This window comes from Pteropus vampyrus, unplaced genomic scaffold (genome assembly GCF_000151845.1).
Source record: "Pteropus vampyrus isolate Shadow unplaced genomic scaffold, Pvam_2.0 Scaffold18, whole genome shotgun sequence".
In the NCBI taxonomy this organism is placed as follows: domain Eukaryota; kingdom Metazoa; phylum Chordata; class Mammalia; order Chiroptera; family Pteropodidae; genus Pteropus; species Pteropus vampyrus.
The window spans coordinates 10,273,137-10,290,211 of NW_011888799.1; the positions used below are offsets into that span (position 1 = coordinate 10,273,137).

At 36.4% G+C, this 17,075-nt stretch overlaps 1 protein-coding gene and 1 pseudogene across 1 annotated transcript in view; one reads left to right on the plus strand and one right to left on the minus strand.

Moving 5' to 3' along the window:
• Positions 1-17,075, minus strand: part of PTCHD4 (patched domain containing 4) — a 188,087-nt gene that overhangs the window by 130,418 nt on the left and 40,594 nt on the right. Inside the window, exon 2 of the mRNA XM_011354796.1 lies at positions 1,457-1,937. Coding sequence (XP_011353098.1) covers positions 1,457-1,937 — 481 coding nt within the window. The remainder of the gene's footprint in view (positions 1-1,456; positions 1,938-17,075) is intronic.
• Positions 14,531-14,649, plus strand: LOC111736233 (annotated as a pseudogene).

Consider the following 17,075-nt stretch of genomic DNA (forward strand, 5'->3'; position numbering starts at 1 on the left):
TATGGTACTTTGAGAAAAAGAAAAACACTTTTTGTTAACGAGATGAACATGCATTTAAAGATGATTCGCAAATCTTGGAAGACTTTCAACTTCCTGAAGCCAAGTGCTGTTTCTTATTCATCATTGAATCTACTGTACTTACCGAGCACCAGATTAACCACTAAAACTTGATTATACTTATTGAGTGTATTAGCTTTAGGTATATTCTATTACATTCAAAAAACAATTCTTTGAAGATGGTTCACTTATTAATCTCATTATACGAGAGAGGAAACTGAGGCTTACTGAGATGAACTAACTTAACAGGGCCACAATGAAGTTGGATTTCCAGATAAAGAAGTTTAATGTCAGTACCTACAATATGAATACACTTTGCAGTGGTCTTGAAAACGTTTGTTAAGGTGAAAACAAAAAGGGTCCAGACCACCTAGAAGACTTTCTGACCACGTTCCTATGTCTTTTTCATTTAATAATAAATATGTAATTTAGAGCTGATTTTAACCTGGGGAGCAAAAAGCAATTACTTTACAGCTAAAGCTCTCTTGTTCATGTCAGTTCACCACGTAGAGGCCATTTTTACAGCTCTTCTTCCAAATCGCTACATGTAGGGAATTATATCACAGCTGACAGAACTCTTTTGCAATGCCGTGGTTATCACCATTATCATCTCTTTTCTGATATGCTCCATCAGTTTTGTTGCTGAGCCATCAATCACTTTTCCAAGACTTGATCTTCTCTTTTGCAAGAACACACGTGTGTGCGTGCATGCACGCACACACACACCTTTTTCTAGACAATTTATGTATATCTGGGAGAAAACTTACAAGAACGGATGTCTTGACTGAGGATGCTCAGATGTTCATTAATTTTTTTCAACAGAGATGAAAAAAATAGAAGACACATTTTTAAGTAGCAGCAGGAAAGTTTTAGTTTATATAGAGGTGGGAAAATGGAATATATTCTCTGCAAAAACTTTGTAATGAATTAATCAAGTTTAATTAAAAAGTTCTTTGAGATTAGAACATATCGGTGATTCTCAGAATTTTCCCATCATGATATTTGCTCTTTATCACCAACAACTTGAGAATTCACATAAATGTAAACCATAAAGTTTTGTTTGAAAAGTTTGAAGGTTTTGGATCTCCTTAAATCTGTACCCCATAATCCTTGACCTATAATTTTTAAAGAAGATGAGTAGAGAATTACGATATTGTACAATTTTAAAATATTTTGAAAGCATTAAATTTCCCAACATAAATGAGAAAATGGCTTGGTCAGCCCATAATTTCCTGAAAGGTCCAATAAGGTGAAACAGACACCACCCAAGTAAAATTTTACATAATCACATGGACACACCAATGCAAAATTAAAACAGATTTCCACCTGAGAATTCAAGAAATGTACTACCTTGCCCCGTACCGGTAAGAATCCGATTACCACAAGGATGGATAGTTACCCATGGCGAAGAACGGGATTCCCAGCAGGGTGGAGTTGTACTTCCCATCAGTGATGAAGAAGATCCCTGCTGCGGTGACGATGGAGATGCACACTGTGAGCACCCCTAGGAGGCCCAGGAAGGGCTTGCTGCGCAAACAGTCCTTCATGGAGCTGGAGAGAGTGGCTGTGGTCAAGATCAGCACGAGGCTCACCAGGACCTTGCTCCTGGCCAGGATGCTGGTCTTATGAAAGTCTCTCCAGAGGCTAAAGGATGCTAAAGAGTAGAGATGGAGGTCCTGGTGCTCCTCCTGGAGCTTCCTTACAAGCTTACAGAACTCATTCTCCCACTTCTCCCCTATGAGGTCCTGGGTGGCAGAGCCATAGGTCTGGAGGTAGTAGGTGATTTGAATGGCTCTGGCTGACTTGACCCGCTGGTCCTTGCTGTTTGGCACTTCCACTACCCCGCCCAGTTGGTGTCCGATAAAACTGTTCCTCCCATCCTTGAAAACAGAAAAAGAGGAGATTTAGGTTACCAGAGAGATGCACATTCTAAAGAACGGATTCTTACTCTATGTAGGAAGAAGCACAAAAGGAGGCAAAGATAGGCTTTAGCAATTGTGAAACTGATGTGGGTGGAGTGACATGTTAGGATTTTATATTGAACTTTTTAGAGCCACATGGAATACCATGCAAGATGATCAGGATTAGAAAAGATGCAAAAAGTATTATGAAGCTACACAAGTCTTGTCACATGCATAGGAAATGTACATATATATTATTTTGATCTCATCCATACTCTCATTCCCACTATTTCTTTCTGTAACAATCTATTATAACTCCTTTATGCAGGATCAAGTTTATGATTCAGTTTTAGCTCAAAGTAAAGCATGGCATGAGTTAACAACATTTTAAAAGTTAAAATAAGTTAGAAGTCAACATTTCATGTAATAAATGTATGCTAAACTTTCTAGGATTAACACACATATCTCCTACACACATATCTATACCAACACACACACACACACACACACACACACACACACACACACACACACACACACTGCAAGCATCCATACTCATTCTTTTTATATTCTGGGGTACAACCATGTATCACAAAGTAAGTAGAAGAAAAATACTGTTCTTTTTACAATTAATCTTATAGTGTTGAAATGTTTTTTAAATACAATGTGAGCACCTATCCATTTACTACAATTTCCTTCCAGATACTTGCCTCAGTCATAGATTAACATTTTTACCACAGAAGATAGTGGACAAACTCCCCGCCCCCTCCCCACCCATATAAAACTAATGAGATTTCAGGTGGGTTGTCAAAAGTCATCTCAATTTCAGAGTTTCACATAAGGTAGAGTAGGCTACTTTTAAGAGAAGCAATCCCTCCTCTTTAAGGCACACATGAGAAGAACATTGAGTTGCCAAAACAGGTTCAGAGTAGTAACTCTCAACCAGCGCGCCTTACCACTTAGAAGAAAGCCATTGCTAAATTTTAATCAATTTGGACATTTTCTTTTTGCCACACTGTCATTTACTCCAATGGCAATAATAGTCAGATGGAATATTGAATCCAATAGCAGGTTGCAAGATGGTAACATTGAAAATGTGCTTCAGGTACTGAGACACAGGCACAAAGGTAATTTTATGCCATAAATAGATTGTGTGTTTAATAGATCAGGCAAGACATTCATCTCCTGAGGATGTAAAGGATTAGAGTCAGAGCAGAAAACAATTCTTTCTAGGAGGTAGCATGTAAGGGAAACAACCCTAACAGCGTGATAACTATGCTTGTTTTCACAGAACTGTGAAGTTTTATATACTCAAGTAGGCATGTGTAACAATTATTGTGGACTTGTTTAGTCTAGAATCCTACATCTGAGGTACTTTTTGTATTTGTATTCTTAACGAGCACTAAAAGCAACCCTAAAACTTGAGAGTGGGTGTCAAACACAAAATGTAGAGAAATTTACAGAGAGTACAAATGCTGTTAGTAGGATCATCAAGAATTGAGAGAAAACAATTTCAAAGTCACTTCAGATGCTCATTTTTTTCCCTACATAGTCAATAAAAACAAATTCTACTTAACGCAACCTGACAAACTATAAACGAATAATATATTTCTAACTAAGAACTTGATTTGAGGGTTTTTTTCCCCTTGGCTTAGTGTATCTCCCACTTCCAAGTCATCTTTTTTTTTTTTCCCTTATAAATATCAAACTAAAATTCCAGCTGTAGATTCCCAAAGCTCTCTCTCAATGAAGCCTGACTGGGTTCTCCAATGAGCTGCAAGTGAAAAGATAAGAAAGCTTTGAAGAAAAAGTAAGAGTCCTGCCCTGACACTGAGAGGTTGTGGAATATAATTTCTACTCTTTCAGTCCAGGACATATTGCTCCTCAATTAAGCTTGTTTATTTTTGTTTTTAGCTTGGTATAATTTTTAGCTCCACTCTTATTTCTCATTCTTGAAATATTGTCTGTAATGTTGACTTGTGCTTTTGATTATTTGAAAGAAAGAGTGTTTTAAAAGCTATATTTATTCACTTAAGACTGTGAATTTCCATCTGCCTTTACTCATTTCCATAATCAAAAAGATTTTGCAGGAATCTTTAGCAGCAAAGATTTATGCATCCCTCAGGCCTCATTTGGGGATTATAGTGGATCAAAGAAGGTGCTGATAATGTGCCTGGACAAAAGTCAAAATTTTAAAGAAAGTGAAATATAGACTTTTAAAAAACTGATCTTAATTGGCTTTGGCTAACTGCTCATTCCCTTTTGAGTGTCTAATTTTCATTTTTTACAAAAATTACTTCATAAAATGTATCCTTTCATTCCATTATATTAAAAGCAATACAACTAATAGAATGAGTTTCTCTCTCTTAATCTGCTTTTCTCCATGTACCAGAAGAAAGTAAACAGTATTTGGATGTTCAAATGGAAATCTCTATTGAATGGTCCATGTCTGGGACAAGCTATTGGCTCAATCATCCTACTCAGTACACTTCTGAGAAATAGATTTTTATACATTATTTTCAAGGGAAAGTTCCACTATTTTGTAAGGGGCGGTAAAAGAGTTCTTTAGTTTACCAAACTAACCAATTCATAAGTGCTTCTATGTAGGAGAAACAAAGAAAGAATTTAAGATATATTGTAATTGTCCTCTGGACTTGTAAGAAGTTAGATGGGATTAACGTAGAGAGTAGTTAATCAGGAGTCATGTGATCTGGGTTGCTGAGTGCATCTCACACTAATTGGATAAGAAAACTTTGGTTCATCTCCCCTTCTATCTTTCAGTTTTCTCATCTATAAAATGAGCGTATATGAGTATACGAGTAAATATTTTTGTGATATTGAAGACATTTTTCAACTCTATTATTCTATGAAAATACCATCTATAAAGCTACTCTGAAGAGATAAATGTCCAAATGATATCATTATAACAGAGCCATTAATTGATTAATTTTACATCTGGACAAAATGTTACCAATCACTGAGTAGAACTGTTTTATTTAATAGATGAACAAACCTAAAGGCTCAGAGAAGGCAAACCTGCCAGTCAAAGGGATGAATCCAGGGTTCCAATTCAGTTATTCTGATTCCAAATCCAGTACTTTCCTGAATCTTAGGGGGTGATTTCAGAGAAGCCCACTAAATGTTCTTTATTATTAAAGCTATTTCACCTGAAGAGTCCCCTTTTCCAATATTTTCTTTTCCTCTAAACCAATTCCCTTTCATTTAACACATACGTTGATTCAGCTTCCTCCTTTCCCAGTAAAACCTCCTACACAAATTCTGAAATTCCTTTAAATGCAGAAATCACTTTTATGTCTCAATGAAGATAAATCTTGAAAATATAACAAGATGGTAACATAGTACTTTCAATGCTCTCCTGTATCAGTGTTTCACTGACCTGAACTGTCATCATTAACATGAGATGAAATGAAGTCCCTAACTCATCCTTTGTCTACTTTTGCTCTTCCTCAATGTGTTCTCCACATTAAAGCCTGAACATATTTGCACAATTCCAGATGAGATTACACCATTTCTGTACTTAAAACCTTCTACTGGCTTCCATTTACACTAGGAATAAAATAAGAATCCCTTACCAGGCCTGCAAGGCTCTGCCATGGCCCATTGCTGGTTGAGCCCTCAGACCTTGTCTCCTCACAAACTCTGCTCCAGCTTTTCTGGCCTTTCTTCCTACTCCTTGAAAACACTAAGTTAATTTTCTCTTTAGGGCCTTTGCACCTGCCATCCCCTTTGCCTGGAATGATTTCCCCTAGTCTTCTTAGGGCCAAAGCTACTCCCTCATGGAGATCTTAGCTTTGAAGAGAACATTTGAACCACATGGTCTACACTAGACACCTCTTCCCAGAAACACTCTAACACATTGCCTCACTTCCTACTAACGATTTCTATCCAAAGTGATCTTTATTTAATCATTTAATAGTTCCTTTTCTGTCTCTTCCATTAAAGTGTGTGCTCATTGAGAGCTGGCACCTTTCCTAATTGCTCACTGATAATTTCCATGTGCTTAGAACAAAGCCTGATATATTATAAACACCTTATAATATTTAACTCGGTGAATTCACCTTGAGGTATATACAGCTAATCACACATTATTTTTCAGAGACTACTTTGCTAAGAACAGTAAGCGACAGCTCAAAGTAGCTGAGGATGGTAGGACCTCAGATGAAGAGAGATATATAGAAATTAGAGGTCGATATAGAAGAAAACAAACTTGATGCCTTTTTTTTTTCAATCCGATAAGTCTAATGTAACATTTCCCCCAAATACTTTTCCTCTTCTATTTCCACTGCACACCAAACATGTGCAGTAAGCTGGCCAACCAACAGGAGGATGTAGTGAGTACTTAGAAAAAAGATTTGTGTGCATACAGCTGAGGCAAAGAACAACACAAGATGTTCAAGGAACTGAAGGAAGTTACCCTGCAAAGATGAGATTTGAGGCTAGAGAAGAAAGCAGGACCTCTTCTTTAAGGGCCACGAAAGCCTTATTAAGGAGTTGGACTTAATTGTCCTGTCATAGGAAACCACTGGTGAGTTTTAAGCAGAGCAGTAACTGATTTACTTTGTAGCACTCACTCTCACTGCCCTGTGGATCATGATTTGGAGTGACTCTCAAGGAAAGAGCTCATTTAAGAAGTCCATGCAGTATTTCTGGTTCTTGATGCAGCATTAAAAAAATGTCAGCTGTCAGTTTCTGGTAGGTAAATTGTCCCAAGGTGAATCAATGGAATTATAGGTCATGATGCTATCTCACAGCCATGAAACATCTCAACAAATTATCTCTCCAGGAGCAGTAATCGCGGGGAAAAAAATCTTGGGTTCTTTAGGTCTCATTTAGTTTACAGTTATTGCTTTGAAGCTCTTAAAATTACTCCCACCTAAACCACACCTTTAGAGTGGAAAAGGAAATTAAACTCTCAAAGATTAGATCAAAGAATAAATTCTTAAAGAGATATTAGAGGAAAGAGATTTTAATGTCATAAACAATTGTGCAGGAAATAATTACTTCGTGGTGCCTTGTAATTATAGGGGAGTAAATGTCATATCTGCTCAATATACTTGCTAGGTTGACATTAGATATTTTCTATGACTGCAAGATAATTTGGAAATACAGTTTCTGTCCAAGACAATTGTAATTCAGATTTCATTGATTCTTGATGAGGTAGACCCTACAAGGATGTTAGAAACTTAGATGGTCAGTTGTCTTTAATTATTGAAAATACTATCTTCCTATGTATGGTAGATAGTGATATTTTTAAAGGAATGGTAAGGTATTTTTGTTGTTGTTGTTGTTGTTTGTTTGATTGTCTGTTTAAACAAGATTTTCCCTCATATTTATTGCATTAGTTGATCTTCTTAGTATCAAGTATACGCACAAACCAGGATTAAATAAAATCGTCAATTATCTTGAATTTCCTCTCCAGGCTTCATGTTTAGTTGAAACTAGCAAATATTGAGAAAGCGAGTTCTTACAATACATTTAGTTTAAAAGAAAAAATCAAAATGAAGGCTTTAAAACATTAAAATATCCTAATCAAGCATAAATTAAATTTCTTATGCATATTACTAAGGTAGGAAAGTGCAGTCACACATTTTTTGTTTTTTGTTTTCAAAGAAGAAGGGTAAAAAATAAGGTTTCTGTGTTGTTGAAATGAAATAAGAACTTTAACAAAGCATGCCAGCATATAAACTAAGACTTGGTTGGAAATTTTTAACACATGTGGCAGACTTGGTTCTGAGACAGAAGAACATTATTTGCATTATCCTAGGCAACTCTCCCACTCTATGACAAAGTGCTACATTAGAGAGCCTCAAGTCACCAACGAGGACAGATAGGCTGAAAGGGAACAGAGTTTGCCACCCCAAAATATGCCTCTTTGGGATATTGATTATTTGAAGTCCAGAAAACTCTGGAAGAGCTTTTAAGCGTCCCTTTAACTGCCTAAAAGAATTTAAGATAGAAGGCCTGTTCTGGGAAGGAACTGGCACTAGCAGCACAGATAGTTTAAACTATAGTTTAATCCGAACTAGATGTAATAGACAGGGAGGAACCTAGCAAGGCCCTTTGACCAAAGTCCTCTCTGTGTCACATTGTATCTAGATGTCACAACAAACATTTGTTTACTAAACATTAACTCTTTCATCCACCTTTGAATTGCTTTATTTTCCTTTGAAGTTCCAATCCCCTATCTATTTCTCCTTAGTCCAGAATGATACACACACACACACAGCAGGTTCTCCAATAACATCTTTTCATTCAATGTTATTTCATTATAACATTGATAGGGAAAAAAATTGATCCCTTGCTGGCACCACTGTCTATGTGGAGTCTGCATGTTCTCTCCATGTCTGTGTGGGTTTTGTCCAGGGACCTGGGTTTCCTCCCACATTCCAAAGATGTGCACTTGAGGTAAATGGCATGTCTACATTGTCCCTAAGTGTGGGTGAGTGTGAGTGCACCTGCATTGGAAGGGTTCCTATCCAGGTTGGGTGGCCTGCTGGTGCCCTGAGCTCTGGCCACTGTGACCCTAAACTGGATGGGAAAATCATTTTCTTATTTTTATTAACTTTTCTTAAATGTATGTATAGCTCACATTTAATTCCATGTTTAATATTAGAAGTGTTTTTGGGTCTTTATTTAGAAGTTTAGTGATGTTTTTGTAACCCGAAATATGCCGTGGAAACTTAACTTTTGTTTATATCAATTAGCCGGTGATAAAATTGGTTTTATTATATGTCATTTCATTTAGGTTTCCAAGAGCCTATCAAGTGAGGACTTAATGTACCTCATTTTGCCTTACTGTCTTTAGAATTGTTTGTGCTTATGTGAATTCCCCATGTGTATATATTAAATTTGGTTTTCTCCTCTTAATCTACCTTATGTCATTTTAATTATTAAACCAGCAATAAGAACCGTGAGGGGAAGGGGGGAATTTTTTCTTCCCTTCAAAGCCAAGTGAGAAGAAGTAATGTGAATAAGGTTATATGGCTCCTAAGTGACACTGGCAATCACTTGATTCCTGTTTCTGATTCCAATGCTCATGCTCTTAACACCACTGCACATATGTTTGAATAATTTATAGATATACTTGAAAGAAAGGAAGTACAACATAGCAGTTATGTACACAGACTCAAGAGTTCAGCTGTCTCACTTAGAGTCCCAGCATCAACACTGACAAGCTATGGAAGTCTCTTACGCTCCCCGGACATGAGTTTTATTATTGGTTAAAATAAGAATCATAAGGCATTGTGAGGATCAAGTGTGTTAATAAATGTAAAACACTTAGAATAGTATTTAGACAGGGTTGGGTATTATTCCTATTAAAATATGCCATAAACTTAGTTGAATCATACTCTTTATTCACTTAGTCATCTAAGATTATTTCAGCGAACGTTTGTAATAGGGCTGCAAGTTCCAATTCTGTTATGTGACATGCTGCTTGATTTCTCTGAATGCTGACTCCCTCATCTCCAAAATAAAAGTTTTTGATTTATATTATCTTTAAGGGTTTTATTAGCTCTGTATTTAATGACTCACCTGTGGTAAAGTCATTAGACACCATAAAGTAAGCTAGAGAAGTCCTCCATGGTGGAGGGAGCGGGTGGGAATAAGAAGAAAGGAGAAACAGACGGCCCATGTTCATTTCCTTAGAAACAAGAGGCTTTTTATCTTCTTTTACTCCGGACCCAGTAGCTTTTTCTCCCCTTTCTTTGAGAATTCAAATGGAAAAAGGTCAAGAATTTGCCCCATTTTACCTAGATGTAAGTCATCTCTCAGTAGCCCAAGTGAATGAATTTTTTTCTTCGACAGTAAAATTTATTTTATCTTCGGATCTCTATTTCATGAGAATCCTGTCTACTGTTTTGGTTTACTTATCACAAAATAGGATAAATATTTGTAATTTATCTTTTACTTATGCAAAATCATTACACAAATTTATAAACAACGTGCGGAAATAGAGTTAACATCTACATTAAATGTTAGGCATATGACACTGAATTTTTGTTTCTCTGTAACTCGTAACTGTGACCCTATCTCAAAAATTGCCATATTACTATTACTATTGTGTGTCAGTCTTTCACAAAAGGATCACAATGACCATTCATGGGCAAGTATTATATATCAAAGGACATTTATCTCTGATGCTATTCTACAGAAAGGAAAGACACACACATCACTCTTGTGGGAGCATTTGAGCAATACCAAAAGCCCCTAAGCAGAGTGCTCCCTTCAGGAGAGAGACTGAAAGTGGCCCCAGCATAGACTTTCTTTTGGGTTAAGAAACTCTCTCTAGTTAAGACTAATTTACAACCACATGCTATATAAGAAGAGTGACACCAGGGCCATTAGCACCTCTAAGTGGAAAAGCAGATCAGACTGACAACCTGCAGAGGCAAACCTCAGAACAGAGTTCGAAACATCCTCCCAGAAATGGGAAAGTTAAGGCAGATCAAAAGCATAGATACTGCAGGTACCTACTGGGGCACTAGTGTGGTGAATTCGTAGGGTGCCCTAGGATATGACACACAGGTGAAAACAAGCAAGACGAGCAGTCGTTCATTCACTCAAGAAATATTCAGTGAGCACACGCTTTGTGTCTCTGTATCAGCCATCTATTAAAGATAGAGTGGTGAACAGCTACAATTCTTATCTTTCAAAAGTCTCTGGCTCTGGGGTGGAGTGAGAGATGGGGTAAAATAAGTAAGCAGGCAGGCAATGAAAATATATATGTATAAACCCCATGGTACTGGTTAACACAAGATGTTAAGGGAGCACTAAGTAGGGATTGAGTAGCCTAGCGGGGACTAAGAAGGCTTTCCAGAGAAGATGGCATCTTAGCTGAGACCTGAAGCACAAACAACAATTATCCAGGTGAAGATGGGGAATTTGGTTGGTGGTCATGTGGAGAAATGGTCTTCCAAGCACAAGAAACAGTATGTGCAAAGGCCTAGAAAGAAGAGTAAGCATGTTGTGTTCTGGGGACTTTGAGAATGACTGAAATATACAATGGAGGCTAAGAAGGGTAATGCAGAGATGCACACTGGTGGTTGGCATAGAGATTTGCATATTCAAAAGCTCTCTTCGATTGCAGTGTGAAAAATGAACTTTAGGCATGTCTTTGGGATGGAGATGGGCACTGGAGAGGAGGCATGGAATAATTTTTTGCCTTTCTATTGCTTTGTCTAAGCCAAGACCTACCTAATCGATTATATGAGCATTAAAAAAAGATTTTTCAGATCTTACGGAATGCATGCTATTTTGAAAATCCATTTTCCCCACACCTGGGCCTTTTTTCTAAAGTAGCACTTCTTTTGGAGTGCTGAGGAATTCTTGGAGAAAAGCTTACTTTCTGGAGGTGCAGGGGTTGTTGAAAGTGATCTACCGATTCTAGTGATTCCCATAAATTCAATAAATTAAAACAATATCTGTGCTGCGTGCCTAGGAAGGTAATTAGACTATGTGTAGAAAACAAGATAAGGACAAATAAATGGAAGATAAAGTCTCTTCCTTGGAAGAATTTACACTTTTGTTATTGAAACAAAGCACATAAATAAAATGGGAAAAAATAATGCAGCATAGAGCATTACAACATAGAAGATATTGCTGAAGAATCAAGATAATTGCTGAGGGCCTCGAAATTATTTATATACGGCATGATCTCAATCATGTAAAAATAAATATGCACATATAAATATTCAAAGGAAGTCATCAAAATTTTAACATTGACTCTTATTTGGTATAAAATTATGGGTTATGTCTGCTTTCTTGGTTAGTTAGGCTATTTGATATTATATTTAAAAAATCTTACTGACTCATCAACAAAAACGATAAAAACAAGGGTGTTAAGGGAATTGAGTAAAGAATAGATAGGCATGGAGAGATAAATCAGGTACACCTTCTAATCGGATTTCACTTAGGCAGTGGAAGAGGACTCCCTTATTTCCAGACTTAAATTCTAAGCAATCTGCCTTGTAGCATCTAGGTCAGTTTGAGATATGACACTTCATTCTTCTTCATGAAGGACTGTGGTTTTGTCCATTAAGACATAACGAATAATAATATTCTACTTAAAGTTATAGGTAAGTAACAGCAGATTCCTGAGTGCTAGAGTAAGTTCAAGTGCTAACACACTCTGGTGCTGATCCGATCTTGTACTTGGCTAAATGGTGTTTTCTTTTCAAAGAAAAGATTATGAGGACCTTGGTGGCTCAGTATCACTTTTCTTGTATTGAACTTGAGTTCCAAACTGGCTCTCATGAGATTCTTTTTAACTTTCATCTTTACACCATCCCATGTACTTTTTTTCTTTAATTTGAAAACAAAGGCCAAATTATTTGACCAACCAAATGAATTTTTTATTTGCTACACATGTAGCACCACATTAAGCAAAAGCTGGTTTATTTCTTTCTTGAATTATCCACATAATTGTAATCGCAGAATTCTACATTATGAGGTTGATTAAAACTTCCAGGAAATATGCCATTAATTTATGCAGTTTGGAGATAGTGTTACCATTTATGAACTCCATTTTTCTAATTTCTATTTTGCTTTATTTTCCAAGATTGTATCAAATTTGTATTCAAAAGGGCCTCTTCTGATAATGAATACATGTTGCCTTTTACCACTGTTACTTGTTTTATCAATCCAACTAGACTTCTCAATTTGTTGAAGATGGGAAATGAGGATTGTATCTTTTTTGAGCTAATGGAAACAATTTGGGGCACAAATCTCAAGGAAGTATAGAGGAATGTGAAAACAATGTGAAAGAATGTGGAAACAACACATTGCAGTTGTATGAAGTCAGCCCGTGTCTTAATCTTTTGATAAAACAAAAGCGACACCCTTGTATCCCTACTGAAGATGAATCAGATCTTAACATCTTATTGTCTTATATGAACATTCTCCTTATCTCTTCCTGGCTTCACCTCTTCTCTCTCCTACTCTTCTGGCCTGGTTGTTTCTTGTGCTCTCTCTCTTTTTGTCTCTCTCTCTTTCTTCTCCCTCCCTTCTGACCTTTCTCCCCATTTTCCTCCTCTTTCCCCTCCCATGCCTGTCCTTCCTTTATTTGAAAGGCAACTACCTCAAAGCCACAATGAGGGATAATTATTGAACTATGTCAGTAAAATGTTAGATAAAGAATACAAGGCTTGCTTAAGTCCATTTTATCTTCACTAAATTACCTTTTTTTTTAATCCCTAAAAAGACAGACATTCTTTGAAAGTATCATGTGTGATATACATTCTAATGAGATCCCTGCAATTGTTCTTTACTACAACCAAGATATTCTACCTCGAAGATATTAAAATAATAGAAAGCCTTTAGATAAAGCTACAAAAATAACTACTCTCCTATCTTGCAGCTCCATGTGGGAGTTAAATATTACTTCTCTCAGCACAGGAGATGAGGGGTACAAAGGCTCACCTTTGCAAGTGTATTAACATTTTCTGGGTTGATGTGACATATTTTAGACAAGTGCATGGGCTAATCTTTGTATTAAACTATACATTCTTGTGTGTCTAACAAAAGAACATCTGTATGCTTTTGGGAGGTAAAATTTTAAAAATTAATAAAACTTTTAAGATATACCCAAATGAAAAATTAACTCAAAAGCAAAGTATCTGTTGTTTTACTCGATAATTTAACTTACTATAAAAGATTATCCAAAAATCTTTAAAGATTTAGAAAATAATTTTGTCTTTAGTACTTGAGAGGGGAAAAAAAAGCCTGTTTGTCTTTGTTCAAAGTTAATATGTAAGTCGTTTTTATTTAAAGCTAATATAAAGCTAACTTAATACTAAAGCTAATATTAAGTTATATACAATAACCATGGACTTTAAGGCAGGTAATATTTCATGTTATTTTATTATTTAAATAAGAACAACTCATAGAACACTTAAATACATGTATTCTTAGTTTATACCTACGTGAGGTTTTTTAATGAATAATATTTATGAATTAAAATCTTTTATTTGATCACCTAGCCCCATTTTTAGTTTGGAACATGTGATAATCTTAATAAATTAGGTATTAGTAAGTTACAGTGGGTAAAAGTATACTTGATGAATCATCCCAAAAGGTTTTGGCAATTGATATAGATTTTTATGCCATTAGAAAAAATATTAAGGTAGGCAGTCTCATTATAATAAAAGTAATCATCACTGTGAATTTACTATTCAAAATTAGGCCAATTTTCAGTGGGCCAACCCACATTCTAGCCTTTGGGAATTTAATTGCATCTACTACATAAATATGATTGTTGCTTCCTCCAGCCACACATAAATATCCCTCTTAGCTATGTCAGTTCTGAAATCACCTAACCTTATTTCATGGAGTTTGGAGACAAAGCTTCTAATCAAACTGCACTCCTGGTTTAGACTGGTTTCAATTTACTTCTGAATATTTCAAAATAGTGCCAAGTTTCAGCAGCCAATTTCTCATAATTTGACAGTTGATATATTTTTTTCAACAAATTACTACCTTTCTTTTCAAAGGACAAAACTCTAGCATAGAGAATTCTCCCAAACTTGTTCTTAAGAAGTGTTAAGAAACGAACTGACTATGGCCATGCCACCCTGAACAAGCCCAATCCCGTCTGATCTCGGAAGCTAAGCAGGGTCGGGCCTGGTTAGCACTTGGACGGGAGACCACTTAGGAAGACCAGGGGCTGTAGGCGTAAAAAATAAAAAATAAAAAATATAGCATTGTAAGCTGACAAGGTCCTTGCAATCTGTGAGATCAACCAAGGGTTGCCTCGCTTAAGAAAATAAATAAAAATAAATAAAGTTTAAAAAAAAAAAGCTAATACTGTTGTGACTTTGGTTTGTAGCTGCCCTGTTTGTTTTTTGACTTAAGAGACTAATGTAGTAAAAAGAAATTATTAGTCCATGTTTTGGGACATACAATGTATAAAGATGTAATTTGGTGACATCAACACTGTGTTAGGGTCAGAGCTATGAAGTAGAAGAGTTTTTATATGTTCTTAAAGTTAAGCTAGTATAGATTCACTATACAGGCGTTACAACTTTAGGAGGTTAGGTAATTCCAGTGACAAAAAATATTTCTCTTATATATTCGGTCTACATCTGTGATTTCTGGCTCATAACACCGTGATGTGTTAAAGAGGACGAAGAAACTGAAAGAAAAGGGTACTACAGGTAGACAGGATAACGACTGTAGTATGCTGAATGATGGCCACCCAAAAATGTCAAGTCCTAATCCCTGCACATGTTATCTGCTAAGGAAAAGAGGTCTTTGCAGATGTAATTAAATTAAGAGTCTTGACATGGGTAGATCATGGCTCATATATATGATGGAATATTACTCAGCCATTTAAAAAAATGAAATCCTACCATTTGCAATGACATGGATGGACCTAGAGATTATTATGCTGAGTGAAATCAGTCAGACAGAGAAGGATAAATGCCATATGATTTCACTTATCTGCAGAATCTAAGGAACAAAAAGAACAAACGGATCAAAAACAGACTCACAAATATAGTGGACAATTTAGTGATGGACAGAGGGCAGCGGGGTTTGGGGGGCTAGGAGAATGGGGTGAAGGGTTAAAGAAGTACAAATTAGTAGCTGATGATGGTCACAGGGATGGGGAGCACGGCATAGGGAATGTAGTTAGCATTAATATGCCAGCCAAGTGGAGGGCCAGGGGAGGGAGGGAGCAACTGGCGGGATCGTTTTACAAACTCTATAGATGTCTAACCGATGTACTGTATACTTGAAGCTAATTAGAATTAATGTATTAATTTAAAAAAAAAAAAGCTTCTCTAAAAGCGAAAAAAAGAAAAAGACTATGTTGTGCTGGCATAATGACAGCTACATAATACACTGGAACAGTATTGAGAACACAGAAATAAACCCTCACATATATGGCCAAGTAATTTTTGACAAAGGTGCCAAGACCATCTTAATGGGGGAAAGAATCATTTTTTCAACAAATGGCAATGGGACAACGGAATAGCTACGGGCTAAATAATGAAATTGGATATTTTTCTCACATCATCTACAAAAATCAACTCACAATGTATTGAAGACCTAAATTAAGAGTAAAATCTATTGAAGTGTTAGAAGGAAACATAAGGCTAAATCTTCATGACTGTGGATTTGGCAAAGGCTTTTTTAGGCTTGACACCGAAAGCACAAGCAACCAAAAAAAGATAAGTTGGACCTTACCGAAATTGAGAACTTTTGTGCTTCAAAGGATATCATCCAGAAAGTGAAAACACAACACATAGAATGGGAGAAAATATTTGTATTCATACGCATGTCTGAAAAGGAACTAGTATCTAGAATATATAAAGGACTCTTATGATTCAATAATTAAAAATAAATATCTCAATTAAAAATTGACTCACTAGAGGGATTGTTTTAGAAACTATATAAATGTCTAACCAATGTACTATACACTTGAAATTAATAATAAGATCTTTTTAAAAATTGACAAAGTATTTTGCATTGGTCAGCTCAGGCTGCCATAACCAAATGCCACAGACTGGGTAGTTTAAACAAGACATTTACATCTCACATTTCTGGAGGCTGAGAAGTCCCAGATCAAGGTGCCAGCAGATTCACTTTCTGATAAGGGCCCACTTCCTGGCTTGCAGACAGCTGCCTTCTCATTGTGTCCTCATGTGGTGGACAGAGAGAAAAAGAGACCCGGTCTCTCTTGTCTTCCAATAAGGACACTGATCTCATCATTGGAGCCCTACCCTAATGACCTCATCTAAACCTAAATGTCTCCCAAAGTCCTCACCTCCAAATACCATCAGATTTAGAGGTTAAGGCTCCAACACTGTAGTTTGGGGGACACGCATTTAGTCTATAACAGATCCAGATAGACATTTCTCCAAAGAAGATATGCAGATGGTAAATGAGTCCACGAAGAGACATTCAACATCATTAGAGAAATGCAGATCAAAATCACAGAGATACCACTTCATACTCAGTCGTATAGCTAGAATCAAAAAGTCAGATAAATGCAAGATGTGGAAAAGTTGGAACCCTCACGCACTGCTGGTGGGAAGATAAAGTAGCGCAGCCACTTTGGAAAACAGTCTGGCAGTTCCTGAAATGATTAAATACAGT